Source organism: Moschus berezovskii, chromosome 14, assembly GCF_049115385.1.
Source record: "Moschus berezovskii isolate FMDL1 chromosome 14, NW_MosBer_1.0, whole genome shotgun sequence".
Classification (NCBI taxonomy): domain Eukaryota; kingdom Metazoa; phylum Chordata; class Mammalia; order Artiodactyla; family Moschidae; genus Moschus; species Moschus berezovskii.
In genome coordinates, this window is record NC_142473.1 from 61,484,791 (window position 1) to 61,511,813 (window position 27,023).

The 27,023-nt window shown below is 37.3% G+C and overlaps 1 protein-coding gene across 1 annotated transcript in view; it reads left to right on the forward strand.

Moving 5' to 3' along the window:
* Positions 1-27,023, forward strand: part of ANO3 (anoctamin 3) — a 423,263-nt gene that overhangs the window by 285,169 nt on the left and 111,071 nt on the right. Inside the window, exons 7-12 of the mRNA XM_055423747.2 lie at positions 2,137-2,181; positions 10,364-10,495; positions 11,054-11,160; positions 13,317-13,372; positions 17,379-17,500; positions 21,447-21,581. Of these exons, the coding sequence (XP_055279722.2) occupies positions 2,137-2,181; positions 10,364-10,495; positions 11,054-11,160; positions 13,317-13,372; positions 17,379-17,500; positions 21,447-21,581 (597 nt within the window). The remainder of the gene's footprint in view (positions 1-2,136; positions 2,182-10,363; positions 10,496-11,053; positions 11,161-13,316; positions 13,373-17,378; positions 17,501-21,446; positions 21,582-27,023) is intronic.

Consider the following 27,023-nt stretch of genomic DNA (forward strand, 5'->3'; position numbering starts at 1 on the left):
CCTCATTACTATTTACCAAAGAATATACCATATACACAAAGTCAGATGAACTGAAACTGCCATCTTTAAGAAGCCCAATCTCCTATAGAAGATAGTCAGTGAACAGTTATATAATAATGGGGTAAATAATGCGAGAGTTTTAGAGTGAAGATGGGTTTATAGCCCAATAGGGAGTGAATGACATATGCACACAAACCTGTGTATACTTGAAAAAAAGGAAGTAAGTGGTATTTAAAATGTGAGTTTAGGATAAGCAGAGCAAGCATTCAAACTCTGTACTTAAAATTAGTGTTAGAGTATGTCAGGGACAAGTTAAAATTCTTTTCTAGGATTGTGACTGGTGATTGCTATGAAATACAGTAGCTCTGAATGTTTTCAGGTTTTCTAAGCAGTTAATAATACAGGACTAAATATCAATTGTACTGATTCTCAGCCCTGCTTTCTAGAAACCACGTGCATTGCAGAGGAGTCTTTTGATTCTCTGGAATGGGTTTTGGTGGGTGGGGGTAAAGAGGCATTTTAGAAGGTCCTGAAAGATTCTTGAGCTCCAAGATGTGGATTTAGTGAGAATCTTCTTGAGTGTGAATTAACCTCTGTCATTAAAATATTTAGTTTCTCAAAAATCAGAATGGTACACATTTACTTAATACACTCAATATCTTTCAGCCCAAAACCTTAGCATCAGTGGTTAAGATCCTTCATTATATATGACTTGTTCATTATCTCCTCACCTCTTTATGATCCTCAACTTGCAATTTATATGTTGGCAATTATCAAATTAGTAAAAATTCCCTGAATTTTACAATGGTTCACTTGCTCCCATAACCATTTCATATGCTGCTACCTCAGGCTAAAATGCTGTGTCCTAAGTACTCCATTTAGAAGACTCCTGTCATTCAACAAGGTTGAATTTAAGACTCAACACAGATAACATAGGGAAGAAGGCTTCCCTGTCTCCTTTCTCCTACATCTACAAAAGCTAAATGAGATCCCTTCCTAGGCACTTCTTAATAGCCCTCTCTGTTTCACTGTGCTATCACACTTTATTATAACTATCACTTGTCTCCTTAACTGTAAAGTAGCTTTTTGAGGGTAAAGACCCTCTTTTTTCTCTAAATTTTTAATGGTTATAATTTAATTATAATTCTAATTATAATATTAAGGTTATAATATAATTTGGCTTCCCTGGTGGCTCAGAGGTTAAGGCATCTGCCTGCAATGCGGGAGACCTGGGTTCGATCCCTGGGTTGGGAAGATCCCCTGGAGAAGGAAATGGCAATCCACTCCAGTATTCTTGCCTGCAGAATCCCATGGATAGAGGAGCCTGGTGGGCTACAGTCCACGGGGTCGCAAAGAGCTGGACACGACTGAGCGACTTTTGAAATATCAGAAATATTCAGTACATATGTGTTTAGATGGATAGATGACTTCGTATAACATATAAGCATATGCTCTGATTAATAGGCATTGTGTAGCAGAAGACAGACTTTCAAAAGAGAATTAAAGGACTTCCCTGGTGGCCTAGTGGCTAAGACTCTGAACTCCCATTGCAGCGCACCTGAATTTGATCCCTGGCTGGGGAACTAGATCCCACATGCTACACTAAGACCCAGAATAGCCAAATAAATAAATATTTTTATAAACTTAAAAAAAAATCAAATATTCAAAAATGATCTATTGATTTATGAAGTGTCTCTGTTATTAGTAACTTAGATTCTGAAATTAAAACAGTGCAAGTTCACTGTTCTTCCTATTTGTGTGTGTTCTCAGTTGCTTTAGTTGTGTCTGACTCTTTGCGACCCTATGGTCTGTAGCCCACCAGGTTCCTCTGTCCATGGGATTATCCAGGCAAGAATACTGGAGTGAGTTGCTATGTCCTCTTCCAGGGGATCTTTCCAATCCAGGGATCGAACAACACGTCTTCTGCATCTCCTGCATTGTAGGATGGTTCTTTACCCACTGAGACACCTGGGAAATGTTCTTCCTGTTACACTGGTTTATTTCATGTCTTTCTTTAGCATGTGAAAATGAGAGTATTGAAATGCTCAGAATAATTGAATGTTGTCACTCCCTGATTTCACGATTTTCATGTGACTTTCCTCAGCTGATTTCTTTCTTTCTTTCTTTCTTGTTTAGGAAAAAGTCCTATTACACTGACCGGAGGAGTAAATCAATGGGCAGGTTGGTGGGTGATATGTAATTTTTACAACCAATTTGTCATTCAGGAAAAAAAATTAAAAATGTATTTGATTATCTGTAACAGCAGTTGTAAATTTTAGAAAGGGGAACTTTATTATTTATTCAAGAGATTTCCAAAGTGATTATGCCAAATTTAATAATGCTTAAAATCATGATATATTTTTTTTCTATTTACCATTGCCATTCCTACAATCCTCCTTGTATATAATATTATAGAACAAGGATTTTTATTGCTAGCTAGTGTTTTAGGAGATTTTAATTTTAAAAATAGTTATAAAGCCAGGATTGATCAGTAAATGATGACCCACTAAAGTAATAGACACAGTAGAGTCCTTCTGGATCATCTAATCCAAGCATCTTATTGATGAGATGGTAAAAGAAAGATTAGCATCTGGAATGATGAAGTGGTTTCCCAAGGCTGTACAGCATCTTTTGTATCATGTACCTACTTTTATTCCACCAACTGAAGCTGACTCTCTTTCAGTCCTGGTATTGAAAGCCAACTTCTTTTTAAAAGCTTTATCTCAAAACAACATCTCCTTACGTATTGTGGTAACAGTAGCTATGGCAAAGGAATTAATTAAAACATAACCCTGAGACACAAGAAACCTTCCCACCTGAATTGCCTTGGCCCCTTTTCACCGGAGGAAATGAGCTTTTATTTAATGAACTCTACAAACAAAAGGTTTATAATATTTGACTGTTCTGCTCCTTGCAAAAAAATCAATTAACCAAAGCAGAATGTGAATGTCATGTATTAGGCTCTAGTGAATGATACTGCAGGATGTTGCAAATCAGAAAGACACAAAAACTAGAAAAATACAGTGTAAATATCTGACCATTTAAGGAAAGAATTTAATAAATCTAGTTCTTTTGCCAAATAAATATCTAAATATAATTTAGAACTTTAAAATAGGAAAAATTTTAATTCAAAAGTAGAAGAGTATACTCCTTTAAACACTAAATTTGAGTGTGGTTGGAATAGGTGACAAGAAAAGTAAATCATGGGGGAAGACTTGAAATTTGAATGAATGTGAAAAGGAATTAGTACTTAAATGGCTCTTAATAAAATTAATGATTTTCCTTATTCAGTCAGATTTTTCTGTTTGTCAGGTTGACATATTCAGAGTTACTGTGAGCTTTCATCATTTTGCTTGTGTTCATTTGTTCCTGGTCTATATAGCAAATTTCCAAAGTTATTTTTGCATAACAAGGTCAAATTCATTGGGATATTATATAATTATACAACTGCAGGTTTTCCTGTACACGTGCCTTTTAAATACTGGATTGTGTTGAAAAAACATATCTGGGTTTACTTCTGGGTGCTATATAGAATTAGTGGGATTTTTGCTACTATGTAAGTGGTGGGTTTTCTGCTATACAGGTATATTCCTTTCAGAGACTTACAGAAGGATAAAATCCTGTATATTAAATTGGCAACAAATGTCTATGTAATGCTGTTATAATTTAGTTTTAGAGTAAACTTGTGTTAAGAATTCCTGAAAAATGTGTATTCTAAATTCTGTTTCTTTAACATTTTTAATAGTAGAAAAATGCTTTTCTTTTCTATTTTGGTCAAACAGAAGTAAACTAGAAAAATGAACACTATATTATGTGTCATAATATGTTTTATTTTCTTTTGTGTTTACTATTTTTTCTTTCATTTCATGAAGTGAAAATAAGATTATCAGTTATTCCAAATGATTGTTAATTTATCTTAAGCAGTCCTCTAGCTTACTGACTTACAATTTACATATTACAAATAGTTTTCTTTGTTCTTGAGTCAGTGGATGCATATGAGGAGGGTAACAAATAAATAGGAAAGGCAAAATTTATAAAGTACATGATATTAAACTGAAAAAAATGATTGTCTTGGTATTTGCTTGAGTTTAAACTCTCAATTAAGGAAATGACTGATTTTGATTCTTAAAACTTGACCTTTGGACAAGTAAAGTTAAATGTTTTTTTTTTGTGTGTGGAGATCATCCTTGTTATAGAATTATAAAACCCAATTTGTAGACATTTGGAAAGAAGGAAGCAAAAGTCAGATGTGTGCACTTAGATGGCACTGTGCTTTCCCTTTTCTGATGTGGGAGAAATGTTTTGTGCATGGGTAATTTGGCCAATAAACATGAGGGGATAAATAGGTACAGGCAATATACAGGCTTTGAAGATCATTGTTTCTCCAGGCAGATCAATAGGAAATTTATATAAAAATACAGTTAAAGCATTGCTGCTATCTATAATTAGTTTACAAGTCACTTTAATACTCAATTATCAAAGCAGTTTCAAAACAACCCTTTAGGGAGGCAGAACAAAGCATAACCAGTTTTGCAGATCAGGGAAAATAAATGATTTCATTATCACCCCTTTTCACCAACCCCACATCTCATGTCCTAGCTTTAATAGCTGGTGTGCTCTGACCAAGTTCATCTGAACCTTTAATCCCAATTTCTATTCAAGTTCCCTTGAATTCTCTGCTTTCCACTGATTTTAGCAAAGAAACTTAAAGTTCTGTTAGAAGTCATCTTCACATTTTGCCGTAAAATCTTGAGTTTGCAAATGGCTAATGTGATAAAGGTTTGGTTCAGTTCTGTTCAGTTCAGTCGCTTAGTTGTGTGCGACTTTTTGTGACCCCATGGACTGCAGCATGCCAGGCTTCCCTGTCCATCACCACCTCCCAGAGCTGACTCAAACTCATCTCCACTGAGTCAATGATGCCATCCAACCTTCTCATTCTCTGTCATCCCATTCTCCTCCCACCTTCAATCTTTCCCACCCATCAGGATCTTTTCAAATGAGTCAGTTCTTCACATCAGGTGGCCAAAGTATTGGAGTTTCAACTTCAACATCAGTTCTTTGGAAAATGAACACTCAGGACTGATCTCCTTTAGGATGGACTGGTTTGATCTCCTTGCAGTCCAAGGGCCTCTTGAGAGTCTTCTCCAACACCACAGTTCAAAAGCATCAATTCTTCGGTGCTCAACTTTCTTTATAGTCCATACATCCATACATAACTACTGGAAAAAGCAAAGCTTTGACTAAATGGACCTTTGTTGGCAAAGTAATATCTCTGCTTTTTAATATGCTGTCTAGGTTGGTCATAACTTTTCTACCAAGAATCAAGCATCTTTTATTTTGATAGTTTCATCTGAGTATCTGAGGTTATTGATATTTCTCATGGCAGTCTTGATTCCAGCTTGTGCTTCATTGAACCTGGCATTTCTCATGATGTACTCTGCATATAAGTTAAATAAGCAAGGTGACAATATACAGCCTTGACAGACTGCTTTCCTGATTTGGAACCAGTCTGTTGTTCCATGTCCAGTTCTAACTGGTGCTTCTTGACCTGCATACAGATTCCTCAGGAGGCAGGTCAGGTGTTCTGGTGTTCGCATCCCTTGAAGAATTTTCCACAGTTTGTTGTGATCCACACAGTCAAAGGCTTTGGTGTAGTCAGTAAAGAAGAAGTAGATATTTTTCTGGAACTCTCTTGCTTTTTTGATAATCCAACAGATGCTGGCATTTTGATCTCTGGTTCCTCTGCCTTTTCTAAATCCAGCTTGAACATCTGCAAGTTCATGTTTCATGTGCCATTGAAGTCTGGCTTGGATGATTTTGAGCATTATTTGCTAGTGGGTATGTGAGATGAGTGCAATTGTGTGGTAGTTTGAGCATTCTTTGGCATTGCCTTTCTTTGGGAGTGGAATGAAAACTGACCTTTTCCAGTCCTGTGGCCACTGCTGAGTTTTCCAAATTTGCTGGCATATTGAGTGCAGCACTTTCACAGCATCATCTTTCAGGATTTGAAATAGCTCAACTGGAATTCCATTACCTTCACTAGCTTTGTTTGTAGTGAAGCTTCCTAAAGCCCACTTGACTTCACACTCCAGGATGTCTGGCTCTAGGTGAGTGATCACACCATAGTGATTATCTGGTGTGGTAGAGTGTCAGTACCACATTAGATTGCATTGATGGCCTGGGGGTGGTTGTAGTGGTTGTAGAAGTAGTAGTAATATTCCTTTTCCTTATTAATGTCATAAATTTTATTGAGTCTTCACTTTTCACTGTAGGGTCAGGCTTTACCTATTTAGTTATCAGTATATCCCTTCATTTAAGAGATGAGAAAACTGAATGAGAATTAAAAAATTAAGTAATAAGCTAGATCTTCACATCCTGTGATTCAGATCCAATCATGACTGCACTGAACATGTCCTGACACATGGACATCACCAGATAGTCAACACCGAAATCAGATTGGTTATATTCTTTGCAGCCAAAGATAGAGAAGCTCTATACAGTCAGCAAAAACAAGACCAGGAGCTGACTGTGGCTCAGATCATGAACTCCCTATTGCTAATTCAGACTTAAATTGAAGAAAGTGGGGAAAACCACTAGACTATTCAGTATGATGTAAATCAAATCCCTTATGATTATACAATGGAAGTGAGAAATAGATTTAGGGACTAAATCTGATAGACAGAATGCCTGATGCACTATGGACAGAGGTTTGTGACATTGTACAGGAGACAGGGATCAAGACCATCCCCAAGAAAAAAAATGCAAAAGGGCAAAATGGCTGTCTGAGGAGGCCTTACAAATAGCTGTGAAAAGAAGAGAAGCAAAAAGCAAAGGAGAAAAGGAAAGATAAACCCATTTGAATGCAGTTCCAAAGAATAGCAAGGAGAGATAAGAAAGCCTTCCTCAGTGATCAATGCAAAAAAATAGAGCAAAACAATAGAATGGGAAAGACAAGCGATCTCTTCAAGAAAATTAGAGATACCAAGGGAACATTTCATGCAAAGATGGGCTCAATAAAGGACAGACTTGGTATGCACCTAGCAGAAGCAGAAGATATTAAGAAGAGGTGGCAAAAATGCACAGAAGAACTGTACAAAAGCTGATGACCCAGATAATCACAATGGTGTGATCACTCACCTAGGGCCAGACATCCTGGAATGTGAAGTCAAGTGGGCCTTAGGAAGTATCATGATGAACAAAGATAGTTGAGGTGATGGAATTCCAGTTGAGCTATTTCAAATCCTGAAAGATGATGCTGTGAAAGTGCTGCACTCAATATGCCAGCAAATTTGGATAACTTAGCAGTGGCCACAGGACTGGTAAAGGTCAGTTTTCATTCCACTCCCAAAGAAAGGCAATGCCAAAGAATGCTCAAACTACCACACAGTTGCACTCATCTCACATGCTAGTAAAGTAATGGTCAAACTTCTCCAAGCCAGGCTTCAGTAATATATGAACTGTGAACTTGTAGATGTTCAAGCTGGATTTAGAAAAAGCAGAGGAACCAGAGATCAAATTGCCAACATTCGCTGGATTATTGGAAAAGCAAGAGAGCTCCAGAAGAACATATATTTCTGCTTTATTGACTATGCCAAAACCGTTGACTCTGTGTATCACAATAAACGAGGAAAATTCTGAAAGAGATGGGAATACCAGACCACCTGACCTGCCTCTTAAGAAGCCTGTATGCAGGTCAGGAAGCAAAACTGGACATGGAACGACAGACTGGTTCCAAATAGGAAAATGAGTACGTCAAGGTTGTATACTGTCACCCTGCTTATTTAACTTACATGCAGAGTACATCATGAGAAATGCTGGGCTGGAGGAAGCACAAGCTGGAATCAAGATTGCCACGAGAAATATCAGTAACCTCAGAAATGCAGGTGACACCACCCTTATGGCAGAAAGTGAAGAAGAACTGAAGAGCCTCTTGATGAAAGTGAAAGAGGAGAGTGAAAAAGTTGGCTTAAAACTCAACATTCAGAAAACTAAGATCATGTCATCCAGTCCCATCACTTCATGGCAAATAGATGGGAAAACAATGGAAACAGTGGCTAACTTTATTTTGGGGGGTTCCAAAATCACTGCAGATGCTGATTGCAGCCATGAAATTAAAAGACGCTTACTCCTTGGAAGGAAAGTTATGACCAACCTAGACAGCATATTGAAAAACAGAGACATTACTTTGTCAGCAAAGGTCTTTCTAGTCAAGGCTATGGTTTTTCCAGTAGTCATGTGATAGTTGGACTATAAAGAAAGCTGAGCACTGAAAAATTGATGTTTTTAAACTGTGGCGTTAGAGAAGGCTCTTGAGAGTCCCTTGGACTGCAAGGAGATTCAACCAGTCTATCCTAAAGGAGATCAGTCCTGGGTGTTCATTGGAAGGACTGATGTTGAAGCTGAAACTCCAATACTTTGGCCACCTGATGCAGAGAGCTGACTCATTGGAAAAGACCCTGATTCTGGGAAAGATTGAGGGCGGGAGGAGAAGGGGACGACAGAGGATGAGATGGTTGGATGGCATCACCGACTCAATGGACATGGGTTTGGGTAGACTCCGGGAGTTGGTGATGGACAGGGAGGCCTGGCGTGCTGCGGTTCATGGCATCGCAAAGAGTCGGACACGACTGAGAGACTGAGCTAAACTGAACTGAACTGATTGCATTTCATTATCAGACATTATTGTTTTCCTTCGCAGGAAGTGTGTGAAAAGCCTAAACTGATAATTTGATTTATTTTTCCTTAAAAGGTCAATGATGATCTAAAAGTCACTCTATTTCATTTTTCTAATTTTGTCAGTGATAATAGGCCTTTGAGTCCTGTAGCTTATCAGCATTTTCTAATTGTTATCAGATGCCTCTTTTATTTGATCCTCCTAGTCACCTAATGAAGTAGGACAGATGGAATTACTTCCTGCTTTTACAGATGAGGGACCTAAAGCTCAAAGACTGGAAATGTTTGGCTCAGTTTCCATGACTGGCAAATTTATCCTCCAGCTTCTATACCATTGTTTTCCTCACTAGGCTGAATTTGAAAAGTTAGAATAATTGCTTTATAACACACTCAGTGTTTTTACGTGTCTGTGCACAAATGGCTAGAATGCGGTGATATTTTGTGATTTCAGACTTTCTTTGTAATAAAAAGAAACAGAAAAGACTCTTCAGATAATTTTAATGTGTTATTTTAGGCTAGAAAGAAACACTCTGGTCCTTGCAAAGCCAAAAAAGACTTGGCATCTAAATGATAACCTTATTTGTCAAAGAAAAGGTCCAAACTCTTTACATGCTAAACTTTAACATCAAGACTTGACATTTGTTTCAAATTATACATGGTTATTTTTACCATGATAGATTTTAGTGAAATAATTTCTAAGATACAATCATTGCCTGCACATTGTTGTACTAATTTTTTTTTAAAGTTTCAGCAATATTCTTTCCTGCCACTTTGACTTACTATTACAGAAGAAGCCAAAAATTGCCAAAGATAGACCTCATAGTGTGTAAATATAGCACATTTTTATAAGTATAACATAGCTGAGTCCATGGATAGCAGGATGAGCATCAAAGAAGCTAGTTAGAAATTCAGGGTCTCAGAACTCAAGCCAGTTGAATTAGCATCTGCATTTTAACAAGATATTCAGGTGATTTAACTGTCCATTAAAGTCCTGAAATTACCACAAAACCTCCTTGACTCAACTTTACTTGTTGTTAATAATCAAGTTTAAAGTAAAACACCAACTCACAACTGTCTAGCAATGTCAGTATGAATACTTTTATGGGTGAAGAAACCAAGGCAAGAAGTTAAATAACTTGTCCCCACAGCTACCATAATGCAGAGTTGTCTTTGAACACAATTTTTCTTGATTCCAAAACCCTTGCTGGTCCCATAGGACCTGTGGCTCCTAAAACTGAATGTGTTGAGTATGTTGGAGCCATTTCTTTCTTTTCAGTTTCCATGTTTGTGGAGCCACACTGCAGCAGATTTTCTAAAGTGATCTGTAGCCACACATATATAGATATATATACATGTATACACACAACTTTAATAAATAATCTCACTGGTTTCATTCTTTATGCTTTTTCCTACCCCATCTTTATACATGATGAGTTTCTATTATTTTTCCACAAGACTTTTCTTATGAGGATAACCTAGTTGCCCTGAAACAATTTAAATAAATGCAAGATTTGGTTTGTTTTGGAATTTGTTTCCTTTGTGTGAGCACAGAAACAATACACATGTGTGGGTATGAGTGTGGATGTATGCATGTCTTTGGGAAACTCTTTTTCAGAATGGTAGTGAAAGGTAGACATTCATGACTCTGGAATGAAACCTAATTCAGTTAAAAAATGTGACCTTGTTCCAGGGTGCAAAAATATTTTAGGAGAATCAAAAAATGGATGTCCCAAAACCCAATGGTTCTCGACAAGTCAGCTTTCCCAGACCTGGAGGAGTCAGACTGCTATACTGGCCCCTTCAGCCGTGCACGGATACACCAGTGAGTTCCCATATCTTTTCTCCCAGCATCTCTTGAAATCACCTTTTAACTCTTTACATAATTGGCTCTCACATTTATTTCATGCAACTCTTTCTGCATTGGGAGAGTAGGACATGAAGGGAAAGGGAGAACATTGCTTATCACTAATGTACTGAAAACAAAATAAGCTAGCTCCTCGCTCGGGAAGTGCAGTATGGGGGAATGACATCAATTGTTAATGTGTTCTATTTGGAACCACGTTGCTTAAGGTAGTACAAAATTTATGGGAGGCAAAAGACAAGCTCTTCCTGTTTCATGCTCAACAAGAAATATGAGGATATCTACGCTTCCTTGTAAACTGAAAGATATTAAAATGAATATTTGATAATGCCCTGTATTATTTATAACTGTAGCCAAATGACTTTCTTTTAAGAAGAGGGTTTCTCTTCTGATTTACTATACTTTACATGCATTCATTTTAAGGGGAAAATGCACGGATGACTACCCAGGACCTTATAACTATTGCTAGATTCTGTGGTCTGCTTTGAATATTAAACCCAATCCCCTTAATCTTCCCAGCTTCATAATTAACAATAAGGACACCTTCTTCAGCAATGCTACTCGAAGCAGAATAGTCTATCACATGCTGCAGCACACCAAATATGAAAATGGAATATCAAAAGTGGGTAAGAACACTAATTCAAAATGCAATATGGTATTTAGTTTTACTAATTACACTCGGAAGTATTTTTTGACTACTGAAGCTTTGCCTTCTTGCATTAGATATGAGGATATAATGCAGTGAACAAATTCTCAACCTTCTATTTTTCAGCCTTTAATGAAAGAAAACAAAATAAAACAAAGCTTTTTTAAGGGTATATGGCAACATGTATTGAAATGTGAAATGTGCAAAAACTTTGGAACATAGACTTTATTTCTTGAAATTTATTCCAGAGGAAAAAATCTGACTCTTGAATAATGATATGTGTAGATATTTTTCCACTGTGGCTTTGTAAACAGAAAAGAGAGTAGAATAATACTGGAGATACTTTGTCCACTAAGTTATAGCCACATAATGTACCCATTAAAAATGATGTGATTTTATTCACTCAACTCAAATGTATTCAGCATCTATTATACTCTACATATTATAAAAAGTATATGACATAGACTCTTTACTGATGGAGATTGAGAATTAGTATTCGTTCTCTATTTGTAGACTTTGAAAGATATCTGAAAGCAATTATTAAGTTGAAAAAATTATTACAAAACTATAAGTCTAATATAATTCCATTTCCTAAACACAGATGAAAAGAAAAATCTAGACTATATATGAAATATTTTAGAGATTATCTCTGAAAGGTGAGATTATACCCAACTTTAGCTTTCTAAACATCTGCGTTGTTTGAATGTTTAGCACTGTGCTACAACATGTCTGATGCAACAGAAAATTGAGAAAGTTTCACTGGGGAAAATTAAGTAAAATTGCAAAGTTTACATAGAGCAAAGCAGAAAATAGCAGATATCAGATGAGCTGGTCATTTGTTAGGGTGAAAAAGATGGCTGAAGAAATAGTGCTAGTCACATTCTAAAAACTTTTTAAAATAAAGAGTTGATAGCCAATGGCAACTTGTACCAATATCTACTAATTTGCATTCAAATAGAATGCCACATTAGTAAAATGAACTATGTTTCAAGTCATCCAAAGAGGAATGTTCAGACTTTGGTTCTCTTCTGATTAAGAATTAATTTATTATTGAGCAGTCAAAATAATTAAGCACTAAATCCTTATTAAAAATTTGACAATCAGAAGTTTTCTAAATGAGAAATATAGAGAAATTCAGAATGTAAACTACAAGTGTATCTAAATGATAGCACTATGTCCTTATGTAGTCTCTAAAGATAAAACTGACATTTAAATGATTCATGCACTTTGTCAAACATGCAGTAAACACAGAAGGATACACAAATAAAATTTAAAAATTGTCACTGTTACAAAATAGTGCTAAATTTACATACATACATATATATCTTATAATTAGAATCATCCAATGTTTATAATTTTCTGTCCTTTTCAAAATTACCATTATGTATATTTTCTCAAGCCCTTAGTATGCCTGAAAACATTATTGTAAATAGCTATAAATACTCTATTATAAGCATTCATCAAACTGCAGTCATTTATCACACCCTAATATAATTGTTTGAACCGTAATAATGAAGCAATTCCCCAATTTTGGATGTATAATTATTTCTAATTCTTTACTAGTGTAAATGATATTGCAATAAAAATTTTTCTTCAGGAAAGTTTTATCAATATCTAGTCTTCCCAGAATGATATGAGAGAGTCCATTTCACTACACTCTCATTGGGTCAGAAGAGATTTTAAAAAGAGTCACATATTGCTATTTATTCTCTTTGGATCAGCATTAAAGAATTAAACATTTATTGATACACAATCTCCTTTTGAGACATTTTTGGGAGTGGGGAATTCCTCTGCTTCCTTGACCAAGTCTTGTTGTTTTGAGGAAAAAGAAGTTGTTCCAGGTTCATCTGCCTCCAAATAAGTTGGTATTAAAATGCCCACATTTCGTGATATGGCAAAGTGCCATCTGTTAGCACCTATCAAAGTTCCATTTATTATTTTTATAAGGACACAATTAGACTTTTAGATTCAGTCTCTTTCACTGTGTCACTGTCCTTGTAGGTGGTATGGCTGTGGAAGTCATTTGGGATATTTTGTTTTAAAATTAATTTATTGATCCAAGTATTATGTATGTTGCTTCAGAGGGAATTCTTCAATTAAACTAACTCAGGTACTGTTCTATTCTTCTCTTTCCAGGTATCTGTAAACTTATAAACAACGGCTCATATATAGCAGCTTTTCCCCCACATGAGGTAATTTTAAAAAACAATTTCCATAAAAAAAGTTTCTCCTGTTCAATGCTTGGTCTCATTTTTTTTTTCAGTTAAGTCTAGCTGCCTTAGGGTTCAATTAAGTGAGTGGCCCTGGACCTTTCTGAGACCCCCATTATAATCTGTGCCTGTACACTGGTTCTAGATTCCTTCTGCAGTTTGCCCTTTACCAGGAATCCCAGCCTTGGAGGGAACTCGTGGACGTGGCTCAGCCACTGTGGCCAGACTGCTCCAGCATAGAGCTCCAGGCTTGACGCAGCTTAGAATTCACACAGCTGTGAAACAGGGCAGATTCTGGGCTGTGCCTACTGCCTTGGGATACCTGAAAGCCCAAGGCAAACCCCAACCCCAACCCTACACCCCGTTATTTACTTGATTTTCTGCCAGGTTATTACCTCTTCCAGTTTTCAGTAGGTCATGTTGTGGTAGACTCTGCCTGTTGAGTCATAAATGACACATGAATCAGTTTTAAACGCCCTCCCTCAACACACACACACACACACACACACGATATTCTTTTTTAAGGCAGTTTTGCATTTTAAAATAAGATAAAAGTATTTAGGGGTTTAATGTGTGTGTTTTCAAAGCCCAGCAGTCTTCTATTTTTAAAGGCTGAGGACTCGGAACCTAATCGTTATAACAGAGGAATTCACAGTCTAGTATAACTCATAAAAGGTAAAATGTATTGAGCACTTTCTGTTTGGTACTGAGCTGTTATTTATATTGACTATCTCACTTAACCCTTGCGAACAACCCTTTGAGATGGGCAATAATATTGACCCTATTTTATAGATAGATCACTGAGTCTGAGAAAGGTTAAGTATTAATGACACAGTTTTGAACCTAAGAATCCAGACTTCAATGCTTCTACTCATTATGGTATACCTACTGATATTAAGAATAGAAATAACGAATAGAATAACAAATACTAGGAATAGAAATAGAAGATAATGTGTTAGAGTGTTTCATACAACAGGTCCTGTGAGTGATGTTCCCATTCATCTGACAGTAATCCTGGAGAGGAGATATCATTATTTTGCCCTTGCAGAGAGACAGAAACATGGCTCAGAAATTAAACGCCATGTCCAATACGACCTAGTCAGTAAGTGGTAAAGTGTTTGGAGTGTGAGTCCCCACAAGAGCTTCTATAGCACATAGTTTGTTTTATTATTTTAAATACTTTGTCTACCTAACTAGTCTGTGCTCTGACAGTTTTTTTTTTCTTTTTGACAGTTTCTTATGTGAAATTTGGAACCTATTAGGAACAGGTTGGAGAAGGAAATGGCAACCCACTCCAGTATTCTTGCCTGGAGAATCCCAGGGACAGAGGAGCCTGGTAGGCTGCTGTCTATGGGGTCGCATAGAGTCGGACATGACTGAAGCCACTTAGCAGCAGCAGCAGCAGCAAGAATAGGTTGTAAATAATAGTCATTTCCCCATTTATTCTTGTAATTTTGTAGAAGAACTAATATATGGTACACATATACAAAATTACGGGTATGCATATACAAAATGACAAAAAACAATATTGTTGAAATACAGGCAATGAAAATAAAGTGGCAAGTCAATAAAATGGACTCAGGAATTTCCTATTGATTTTGAAGGCTACTATTTGAAGAAAGAAAAACAAAGCTTATTTAGAGGAAAATGGAGTCAGTGGACTCTGTAATTTGAATAAGGTCACTCACAGTTTTAGACCTCGTTTTTCCTTCATGCAAGAGTGTTATTAATATCAGTCTCATACTTTTCACTGCAGTTGAGATTTATTTTTTGCTTACAAAAAAGACAATAGCAAGAGGGGAGAAAGAGACATTTCCAGGGATATTTGGCACAACAATGAAGAAAGGGAAGGAGAAGACTATATATATGAGAAAGACTGCCTAAAATATAGGTAGAATTGATAATCCCACCAATTATGAGTAGTGGAGACAGAAGAACAGTGTGTTGGCTGGACCAGGGGGCTGATCATGGAAAAGGTAGGGATCAAGGAGTGTACATAGTCCTGTGAAAAGGGATGAAAATACTTGGTTGAGCAGGCGTCTGCACTTTGGTCAGTTTTCTCTTGCAGTGCATCTCATGTCATTCTCATCCCAGAACTTTGTGGTTCATTGAGATTAATGAGTAGAAGTCAGACAATGATGTACTAGAGATTCTAAAGGTTAGCATCTTAAATCCAGGAAATGCCTACGTCTGACCATTGAGGCTGGCAAGGAAAGTCATGTATTTTAGAAGGATTATAAGGAATGATTTAAAGAAACCTGAGATTTTGACTTACCTTCCCAGTCTCAGGGCAAGCTATTTTAATGGGTAGGCCAATTTCAAAAGAAAACAAACTTTTCTCAAGCAGATGTCTTAAGCATCTTTATCTTTCCTCCCGTCTCCTTAGCTTCCAATCTTTAAGCATCTTGGGTTCGCTTAGGAAAGAAAACTCTGAGACTGCACACTAACTGTACTTCTGCTTTTACCTGATTAATTTATTTTGTTAGAAGATGAAAGTGAAAAGTGAAAGTAGCTCAGTCGTGTCTGACTCTTTGCGACTCCATGGACTATACAGTCCAGGGAATTCTCTAGGCCAGAACACTGGAGTAATAGCCGTTTCCTTCTCCATGGGATCTTCCTAACCCAGGGATCGAACCCAGGTCTTCAGCATTGCAGGCAGATTCTTTACCAACTGAGCTATCAGGAAAACCCGGAAGTGAGAAAAACAGAAGCAAAATCCATATGAACCTCTCATTTCAGCTTTGAGGCACCTGCAGACCTTGAATCAGGTGCCATTTTTTGTTGTTGTTAAAAAACCAGAGGCAAAATCCATATGAACCTCTCATTTCAGCCTTGAGACACCTGTAGACCATGAATCAGGTGCCATTTTTTTTTATAGCATCTCACAGCCCTGACTGTCTCGAAGGAGATGTTAGTTTGGCACTGTTCAACGGCCACAGTATAGCAAACATCTATAAAATTGACTAACTGATTTTGTACTTCCTATGTGCCTGACATTTTATAGTTATATGCCAAGTGGGTCCTCACAAAGTCTCTTCTATGTTGGTATATCATCAATATTTATTCTTATCCCCATCATCTAAGTGAGGTAACTGAAAAATAACTTGACTTGCTTTAAATTTTCATCAAACATGTCATAAAAGTAGAATCACACATTGAAGTGAGCAGAGGAACTTCGTTAAGTTCTGTGTCTAAGTTTTGATTCAGAAAATAAAATTATTATATCTATTGTCCTTTTTTTAATTATAGAAGCAGAGCAGTTCAGCCTTCAGGGAACACTTTCTTCTAAAAGACAGATATATTCTATGTTTCTGAAACTGCATATGACAGATTTTTGAGAGGCGATATAAAGAATTTTAAAACACAATTCCATTTTTGGAATATCTTATCTGAAATAAGTTTTACAAATTCTAGAATTTAAAAACATGGCTGAAACTGGTGATATATCTCTTATACGTTAAACACTTTTAATTAAGATATAGTTGATTTACAATATTGTATTAATTTCATGTGTACAGTGTAGTGATTCTTTTAGATGAGGGGCACTTATTCCATGAACATTTACTTTTTTCATTAGCTTCTATTAATGAAGTAAATATTTTCTGGGACTGGATAGCTTTTCAAAGCAGAATAAGACTCAATTTCTGAACTAAAGATTATAGCAATTTCTCTCAATGATGATGAAAGCATTGTGTTTATTAAAAGACCTTAGGTTTCAAACGGACCTAATGTCTAATTTAAATAAAAGGGATTTCATTGGTTTAAAAGAGGAATTTAAGAAAAGTTTTAAAGAACTATCAGAATATTTTCAGTAAAATATAGATATATAAATGCATTTACAGCATCACTCCAGTGATGGGCTTATGTTTATAATCCTGAAGCTTCCAATAAGTTTTTAAACTATTCTGTAAGAAAAAAAAAAAAGCAAAAGCAATTCCTAGTAATTCACATTTCACTAAAAGAATGTGTATCAACTCATTTGTTTCAGGGAGCCTACAAGAGTAACCAACCCATCAAAACCCACGGACCTCAGAATAACAGACATCTATTATATGAGCGCTGGGCACGCTGGGGAATGTGGTACAAACATCAGCCCCTGGATTTAATCAGGTAGGTCCTGGGGATAGACCAATAATGGAATACATATTATGCTGTTTTATCAGCACTGTCTTAGATTTGGAATTATTTTCTTTACCCTCCAAATCATCTGTATCAGTCAGGGTTGAACAAGAAAAAAAAAAGGCCACTACGCATCTTTTCAATAAAAGAGACTATTTAGGGAATTAGTTTCTCAAGGGATGGGAAAACTAAGAACTCAAACAGGAATGTGAAGCATGTCAAACCAAAAATTAACAACAGCAGACAGTTGCTAATGACCCTTAATGCTGGAGGAAAAACGGGATGAAGTGTATTTCAGAGCTCAATACCTGAGCCCTTTGTTAGGAGCTTTGCTATTGATAACTAGGACTGTCTGCAGAGATGTGAAGTGTTAAGAGTCAAGCCACAGAGAATTAGAGGTGGTTCAGTGGGAAAGAATCTGCGTACCATTGCAGGAGACACTGGAGACACGGGGTATGATCCCTAGGTTGGGAAGTTCCCAGGGAGAAGGGTGTGGCAACCCACTCCAGTATTCTTTCAGGAAAATCCTATGGGCAGAGGAACCCGATGGGTTGTAGTCCACCAACTCATAAAGAGTCAGACACGACTGAGCACACACACAATTCACAACAAATTACGGCTCCTCTGGAGACAGCCCTGAGGATGGCCAGGAGAGGAGTAAAGGTACAGGCTCCTCCCATCCTCCCACCTCTGGGACTTTCAGGACCTCCTAGTATGACTTAGCCACAATTTACAAGGGAATCTGTTTGATCTACTTCCCAGTGAAAGAAGGAAAGGCAGAAAATAGATCTGAGAACAAATAGAAAGGTGGCCAGCATAGCATCTCTGCATATATTTATCTTTCAACGGAGATTTAATGAGTGTCTATTTTATTCCAGGAGGTATAGCCTAGTGAGTAACTGCTCACAATCTGAATGAGTCTTGAAATAATATTATATTCACAATTTATTTTATTTTGGTGGAGGATGATTTGTTCTTATTTTTAAAAATCAGGAAATATATATTAAAGAGACTTACATCCCCAGCTAACTACAAATATTTATAGGATGAAAATTTTAAAATAGCACTCATATTATAAGATTATATGTGTTGATGAGATATTCATGAATTATAAATATCAAGAATAACTCAAAACTGTATCCATCATTGTCCTAATAGGAAACGGATAGAACGAACAGAATAAAGGGAGTGTTTGAAGATAATTTAATAAAAGGATTTAATGTCCAGAAGTGTAAATATGATCAAGAAAGCCATGAGATAAGGGTGAAGCCTGTGCATGTGTGCTCAATGGCTCAATGGTGTTCGACTCTTTGCGACTCTCTGGAATGTAGCCCACCAGGTTCCTCTGTCCATGGGATTATCCTGGCAAGAATACTGGAGCAGGTTGATTTCCTTCTCCAAGGGGATCTTCCCGACCCAGGGATTGAACCTGTGTTTCCTGTGTCTTCTTGCATTGACAGGCATATTCTTTACCACTGAGCCACCAGAGAAGCCCAGGTGAAAAGTGAGGGAGTATCAGTTCATTTTCTTTTTTTATAAACAACCATTTCTAAGCATGTGTTTGTGTTTTTTTTCATTTTAAGAATGAACTCTAACATTTTAGTAGCTAAAGCCTTTTCAGCCTATTTTTCCAAAGAAAATATTGAAATCTGGAAAAAAAATACATTTTAAAAAAATGGTCTGCTACAAAACCTGCTTAAGATAGCTGTGTGACTTTTTTCCTAATGTCTTTCAATAGACACTGGAAGGATTTAAGTGTAAAAACTAAATGAAATAATTCACTCTAAAAAGAGTTCAACATTCGTTTTTACGATAGAAGTTATTTCAACAGCAGAATCCTATCGTCAAATGAAACGTAACATAGAATGTGCTGTGCTAAATTGCTTCAATCATGTCTGACTCTTTTTGACCTATGGACTGTAGCCTGCCAGGTTCCTCTGTCCATGGGATTCCCCAGGCAAAAACACTGGAGGGGGTTTCCATTCCCTTCTCCAGTGGATCTTTGCAACCCAGGGATCAAACCTGCATCTCTTAGGTCTCCTGCACTGGCAGGTGGGTTAATGCCACATGGGAGGCCCCATAACATAGGATACCAGTATATACAACATAAAAAGAGAGTGACTCCGGTTGAAGTGTGATGGGCTGACACCAATAATAACCCTCTGTTCCTCCTTGCCCTGTTGTGGTTTTAAAGAAATTGAATAGAGCTCCTAAGAGATTGTGACTACCCATGTTCTAGATTGAGGATATTTTCATTAGCCTTCTTTGCTTGGAACTAATTTCTTCTCGTGAAACAGATCTGAAATTTGCTATAACTTAAGTAATTGTACTCTTGTCAAATAATGTCGTTGCTCCTCTTAACCTTCAATAATGTATAATTAGAAATCTTGGTATAATACTCTGTGTATGTAAGGGTTTCTGTCTGTGCAGTCCTCTATAATCATCATCATAAAAATGTTAGTAATGTGTGCCAGAACCGTACTCCACCCCGCAGAACACTTGTTTGAAGGAACAAGTAACTTTGTTAGAATACCTGCTAATATTATAAGCTTCATTTCAGAGTAGAACACTTCCATTATAAAAGAAATAAATAGACTTTTGATCTATGTCTCCTACGAGAAATCAATGAAAAAAGCAAAAACATTAGATAAATGATGCTCAGTAGAGGATGATTTCATGTCTACACTAGATAGAATACACACACATTTTAGTTGGCACAATACAGAGAATGGAGTAGAAAGAGAATGATTTTCGAGAGGGTAGTCTTACTGAAGAACAAAATAAATAACAAGAGAACTTTCTTTCCAGTAAGAATTTTTGACCAGAGAGGTATTCCCGAATGAACTATAAAACACTAATCTCTAAAACTAGTACTGGAACAAAACTGTGTTAAGTAATCATTTTTAGAAGATGGAGTGTAAACAACAATGCAGAATTCAAGAAATTGTCATTTCTTACTGGTACCTTGTAAATTGTGATAGTTAATATTGGCAGTGATGTGGTGAAGAGCAACTGAGTTGTTGGAACCATCTTGTTCATCTGCTGTGTGCATATGAAATGTTAATCAAGTGAAGGGAAATTAATACATTCATTCCCTTTGTTTCATTCAACAAAATACTTCCTGTGATGGGTGCTAGTGAAACAAGATACAGGTCCATTTTCAAGTAGCTTGTAGTCATATGGGGAGGGTGAGGAATGGAAGAATGATAGGTAATTGTCATGAAGTTTTATGAGTTTAGGATACTGAAACGTGGGTGAAGGGAGTGTGGGAGCAAGACCAGGGACATCTAACCCAGGTTTGAAGTGAAGTCAGGGCAGCCTTCCTGGAAGAAGTGGTATAAAGGGCAGGATAAGTATAAGCCAGACAGGAGAAGAGGGTGAAATGTAATCTTCCAAAGTGAGGAAACAGCCTTAACCAAGAAAAGAGTCATGTGCTCCAGGAACGGCAGAGTTGAACTTTGTTGAGGAAGATGTGTGACAAAATTGTGCAGATTGTGTCTGGCATGAGGGAATCTGGCCAAGAGTGCAGACGGAGACTGAATTCAAATCTGCTTGCAGCAACTACTTCAGAGGGAGACACTTTTCTAATTTATGCCAAAGCAGTATGGTTTAGCACAGCTCTGTGTGGGGGAAACAAAAAGCATTCTATCAAGAGGATAAAGCAAAGCAAGAACTGGCTTATGAAAAGCTTTATGAGCCATGTTAAGTTTGACACAGAAATAAATAGATTTTGCAAAATTGCTCCTATAAAGGCAATATTCAAAACAAACTATTACCATCACTGGATTTATTAAGCAAGACGATTATGATATCCCAGATGGAGCTGAGAAGGAATTGAGCCAGAACCTCAACTATCTGAAAGTCATATTAGGTGCGGCATTAATATTTGTAGTATTCCTTAGGTTGCTATAAGCTAAGAATTTGCTTTCTCACACAGGCTGTACTTTGGTGAGAAGATTGGATTATACTTTGCTTGGCTGGGATGGTATACTGGAATGCTGATTCCTGCAGCCATTGTTGGCTTGTGTGTGTTCTTCTATGGAATATTAACAATGAATGCAAGTCAAGTAAGGTAAGCTATTAACAGACTTACTAAAAAGCTTGGCCTTCTGATTGGATCAAAGCTTTACAATAATGCTGATTAAAAAATAAATGATGGTACTACAATTTGTTTTTATTTTTGTAGGGGAGAGGCACCATAAAAAGGCCATTCCTATTTTTTTATATGCAGATTATCTTGGATAAGTTCTAAAACTGTTTCTCTTTATGCCAAATTTCTCTTTCTAGTATATAACTAATAATAATTCAACAATGCAATAGACCATTCTATGTAATTTAAATTTGCTATAGTCTTTGGTAGTCTGAAATACTCTCTCAATATAGTAATTCAAATAATTGTAATAGATGCAATTCTTTAAACACTTAAGATATACAAAGACCTTCCAAACACACTGTTTCATTTTATACAACTTTCACTACCACCCTTGGAGATGGGTTTTCCTTTCAGCACTTGAGAGAATCTTACATAGCTCAAGATATCTGAACAAAACGTTGTTGTTGTTTATTTGCTTAGTCATGTCCGACTCTTTTGTGATCCCATGGACTGTAGCCCACCAGGCTCCTCTCTCCATGGGATTTCTCAGGCAAGAATATTGGGGTGGGTTGCCATTTCCTCCTTCAGGGGCTCTTCCTTACTCAGGGAACGAACCTGAGTCTCCCAGTCTCCTGTATTGCAGCTGAATTTGTACCATGTAAATCCTATCCTAAGTGGTCTCCTGTCATGAGAACACAAAATCACTTTCTACTTTTTTTTATTCTCTATGGGAATAGAATTTATAAAAGATTTTAGCATCAACTTAAAGTATCAAAATGGTAGTAAATAAGGTTTTGAGAAATAGCAAATGTTTATCAGAATGATGGTTTTTCTGTTAAAGTTTAAATGACTCAACATTTGGATATAGAAACAATATAAAATTATTCAGGCTTCCCAGTGGTGCAGTGGTGAAGAGTCTCCCTGCCAATTCAGGAGATGTAAGACATGTGGGTTCAATTCCTGGGTCAGGAAGATCCCAAGGAATAGGAAATGGCAACCCATTCCAGTATTCTTGCCTGGAAAATTCCATGGACAGAGGAGACTGGCAGGCTACAGTCCAGAGGGTCACGAAGAGTCAGACACAGTTGAGTACACAACACACTCAATGATATTATTCAGCAGAAGTAAGAGTCACCTTGGCATTAAAAAATCCTCTTAATAGCGTGTTCTATTTACCGTGCCAAAGGGATTTCATCAAGTTCAACCTTCTATGATACAATTCAAAATATGATAAAGCATTTTTCCTCTCCTTAAAAGCTCAATACTTTTTTCTCTTTTGGGTCATCTTTTAACCATGGCCGTGCTACTGGGTAGCAATCATGACAGTTAATGGGACCATAAAATGCGTTTATTCTTTTTGATGTAATTGTAAGTGGGATTTTTTTTTAAGTTTCTCTTATTGATAGTTTTTTTGTTAGTATATATAAACACAACTGATATTTGTGTACTGATTTTACATCCTGAAAATTTATTGAATTCATGTTTTAGTTATAGTTTTTTGATAGAATGGGCTTCTTTGATGGCTCAAGTGGTAAAGAATCCGCCTGCAATACGGGAGACCTGTGTTTGATCCATGGGTTGGGAAGATCCCCTGGAGAAGGAAATGGCAACCCACTCCAGTATTCTGGCCTGGAGAAAAATTCCATGGACTGTAAAGTCCATGGAATCGCAAAGAGTCAGACATGACTGAGGAACTATCACTTCTCTTCACTTAGGGTTTTGGAGAAATGGTCTTTTAAAATGAATTGTCAAGAGCAGAAAATGATTTTTAGGCAGCTACTGTTCAAATTGATCCCATGGAGAACATATTCACAGTTTTCCCACGTGGTGTAGACTTCCTCCTCCACACTTTCGAAGCTGAAATTGAACAAAAGGCAATGAAAGGAATAGATTTTCTGTTCCTATTGATTTATGTACCAATGAAGAAAATTAGACTCCTTTTGTATGAGGTAAGTATTCTTTAACCTTTAGCACAAGGAGTGTTTTAAAAGACTCGCAAACTCTTTTCTTCTGTGCTTTATGGTATTATATTACTGCTACTTCTGTCACACTATAATTAAGACCCTGTCAGACTTGCTATTCTAAATCAAGGTAAGCATCACTGAATATCTTGACTTTCAAAATTTCATGGGACTGAATTTTTCCATTCAAGGTGTCAGACGTGGGTTAAGTTGTAGGTGTTATCATGGCGTGTGGGTGGAGGACATAGGACTTTGAGTTGCTTTGTTTCAGTTTTATTTTAGTAAGCTCTTTCTTGTTTACTGCAAGGTAACAAAATGTTGAAAAGCTAAAGAATCGTTTGTATTTCTTATGTTTCTACCAGTTGTGTTTATGTAAATTAAGGTCATATTTGTTAACTGGTCTGCAGTTAATTGTTTATGTGAAAATCATGTTACAGATTATTTCTTGTACGTGCATGTACAAGCATATATTTACATGTATATTGGTCTTACACAATCAAAGGTGATCAGATTTGTATCAGGTAGAGGACATATTATAGGCATATGAAAATGAACAAGCAGGAACACATGGTCCCTTCTTCTCAGGCTTTGGGTTTCAGGTCCAAGGCTAAGAGCAGAAACAACTTTCTTGCCTCTTTGGCATTAGAACTCACCAAGAAATATCAGTACTGGCCAGCTTTTCAAAAGTTGTTGGGTCTTAAAGGACCTCTCAAACCCTCTCCTGACAACCTCCTTAGCAATAAGGGTTTCATCAGTTTATCAAGTGCCTATGATGTGCCAGGCACATTATCAGTATTCCTGAAGTAGTATCCCACTTGGCTATTATCTCCAACTAGAGATGAAGAATTGATTCTCAGAGTGGTAGATGACTTAGGGGGAAATATCTAGCAAGTTAAACCTATATCTAATTTTTAAAAATTGCAATAAGAACACTTAAGTGGGGCTTCCCTGGTGGCTCTGGCGAAGAATCTGCCTGCCAGTGCAGGAGAAAGGGTATCAATCCCTGGTCCAGGAGGATCTCACATGCAGTGGAGCAACTCAGCCCATGCTTCTCAACTATTGAACCTGTGCTCAGATCCCAGGAGCCACAACTACTGATCCCATATGCCACAACCACCGAAGCCCACATGCCCTACAGCCCATGCTCTGCATAAGAGAAACCACTGCAATGAGAAGCCTGCACACAGCAACTAGAGAGTAGCCCCTGCTCATTACAACCAGAGAAAAGCCCATGCAGCAAAGAAGACCCAGCACAGCCAAAAATAAAAAAATGTGTTTTTAAAAGAACGCTTAAGTGCACAGGCTTCCCTGGCGGCTCAGACAGTAAAGAGTCTGCTTGCAGTGCAGGAGATGTGGGTTTGATTTCTGGATTGAGAAGATCCCCTGGAGAAGGGAATGGCAACCCACTCCAGTATTCTTGCCTGGAGAATCCCGTGGACAGAGGATCCTGGTGGGCTACAGTCTATGGGGTTGCAAAGAGTTGGACACAACTGAGCGACTAACACACACACACACACACATGCACACTGCAGTATTGTTAACTGTATGTACAATGTTGGACAGCACATCTCTAGAGTTTACCCAGCCCACATAACTGACACTTTATACCTATTGAACAGCAGCTTTCCATTTCCGTTCCATTACTCCCTGGCAACCACAATTCTACTCTGTATCTATAAGTGTGTTTTATAAGATACCTAATATAAGTGAAATTACACAGTATTCATTATTCTGTGACTATTTCACTTAACATAATGTCCTTCAAGTTCATTCATGTTGTTGCGTATGGTAGACTATCCTTCTTTTTTTAAGGCTAATATTCTGTTATGTCTCTATTCCACCTTTTTATCCATTCATCCGTGGATGGATATTTGGGTTATTTCCATACCTTAGCTAGTGTGAATAATATTGAAGTGAACCAATGAGGTGCAGATATCTCTTTGAGACTTTGATTTCAGTTCTTTTAGATATATACACAGGAGTAGGATTGGTGGATTAAATGGAAGTTCTATTTTTAATTTTTGAGGAACCTTCATATTGTTTTTCATAGTGGCAGCATCAGTTTACAGTCCGACCAACAATATTCACGTGTTCTAAATTTTCTACATCCTTGCCAACATGTGTTGTTTTTGCTTTATTTTGTTTGTTTTGTTTGGTAATAACAACCCTAACAGGTGTGGCTTAACATTTTATCATTTACTTATTCCTCAACAATTGTATCTTATTCTAAAATCCATGTTTTACTCATGTTTCCAAACTTCCTTCCTTTAAACCTACTTTCATATTATCAGATTTCCCCAAAATGGGCATCACCACACATTTTATTCGTACTTTTCATGTTAACAGAATCACAGGAAGCATCAAGATCCTGGAGCAGGTCCAGGCATTCACCCCGACACGGACAAATTGCTCCCGCCTCCCTTATGGATGGAGGTGGTAATTATGATAAATTGGTGATAGTTATTATTTCCTTTGAATTAACCCTTGATGTGTATTTCTAATAGATAGAAGACAAAAGAAAGCCACATTTTAAGCCATGGTTTGTATCATGTTGTGCTTAGTCTCTCAGTCATGTCTGACGCTTTGTTACCCCATGGACTATAGCCTGCCAGACTCCTCTGTCTATGGGAATTCTCCAGGCAAGAATACTGGAGTTGGTTGCCATGCTCTCCTCCAGGAGATCTTCCCAATCCAAGAATCGAACCCATGTCTTCCGCATTGCAGGTGGATTCTTTAACATCTGAGTCCCCAGGAAAGCCCAAGAATACTGGAGTGGGTAGCCTATCTCTTCTCCAGGGGATCTTCCGACCCAGGAATCTAACTGGGGTCTCCTGCATTGCAGGTGGATTCTTTACCTGCTGAACTACCAGAGAAGCCAGGTATATATTATGAAGAAATTAAGAAACACTTTGGGCACTCTCTCTCCATCTAGTGGTTAAGTCAAAGAACACTGTAATCGTCACAAATTCCATATTTTAGGCCAAAAAATGTTGCAAAACTTGTTTAGTGTTTTTTGTGTTATCTGTCCAGTGGAACTTTGAGCAACTTACAGAAAATGAGTTTGATAATTCTGGACATAAAAATAAGGTTTTGGCCACCTCATGCAACAAGTTGACTCACTGGAAAAGACTCTGATGCTGGAAGTGATTTGGGGCGGGAGGAGAAGGGGACGACAGAGAATGAGATGGCTGGATGGCATTACCGACTCGATGGACATGAGTTTGAGTGAACTCCGGGAGTTGGTGATGGACAGGGAGGCCTGGCGTGCTGTGATTCATGGGGTCGCAAAGAGTTGGACACGACTGAGCGACTGAACTGAACTGAACTGATGGCTAGGATCCTAGACTGAATGCTTTGATACATCTTTGCTTTTGTTTAATTATTTGGAAGGTGGAAAAGATGATGTAGTATAAGCCAAATTTAATACCATTCTAGTGTGAAATTTCAACACGGGGCACAT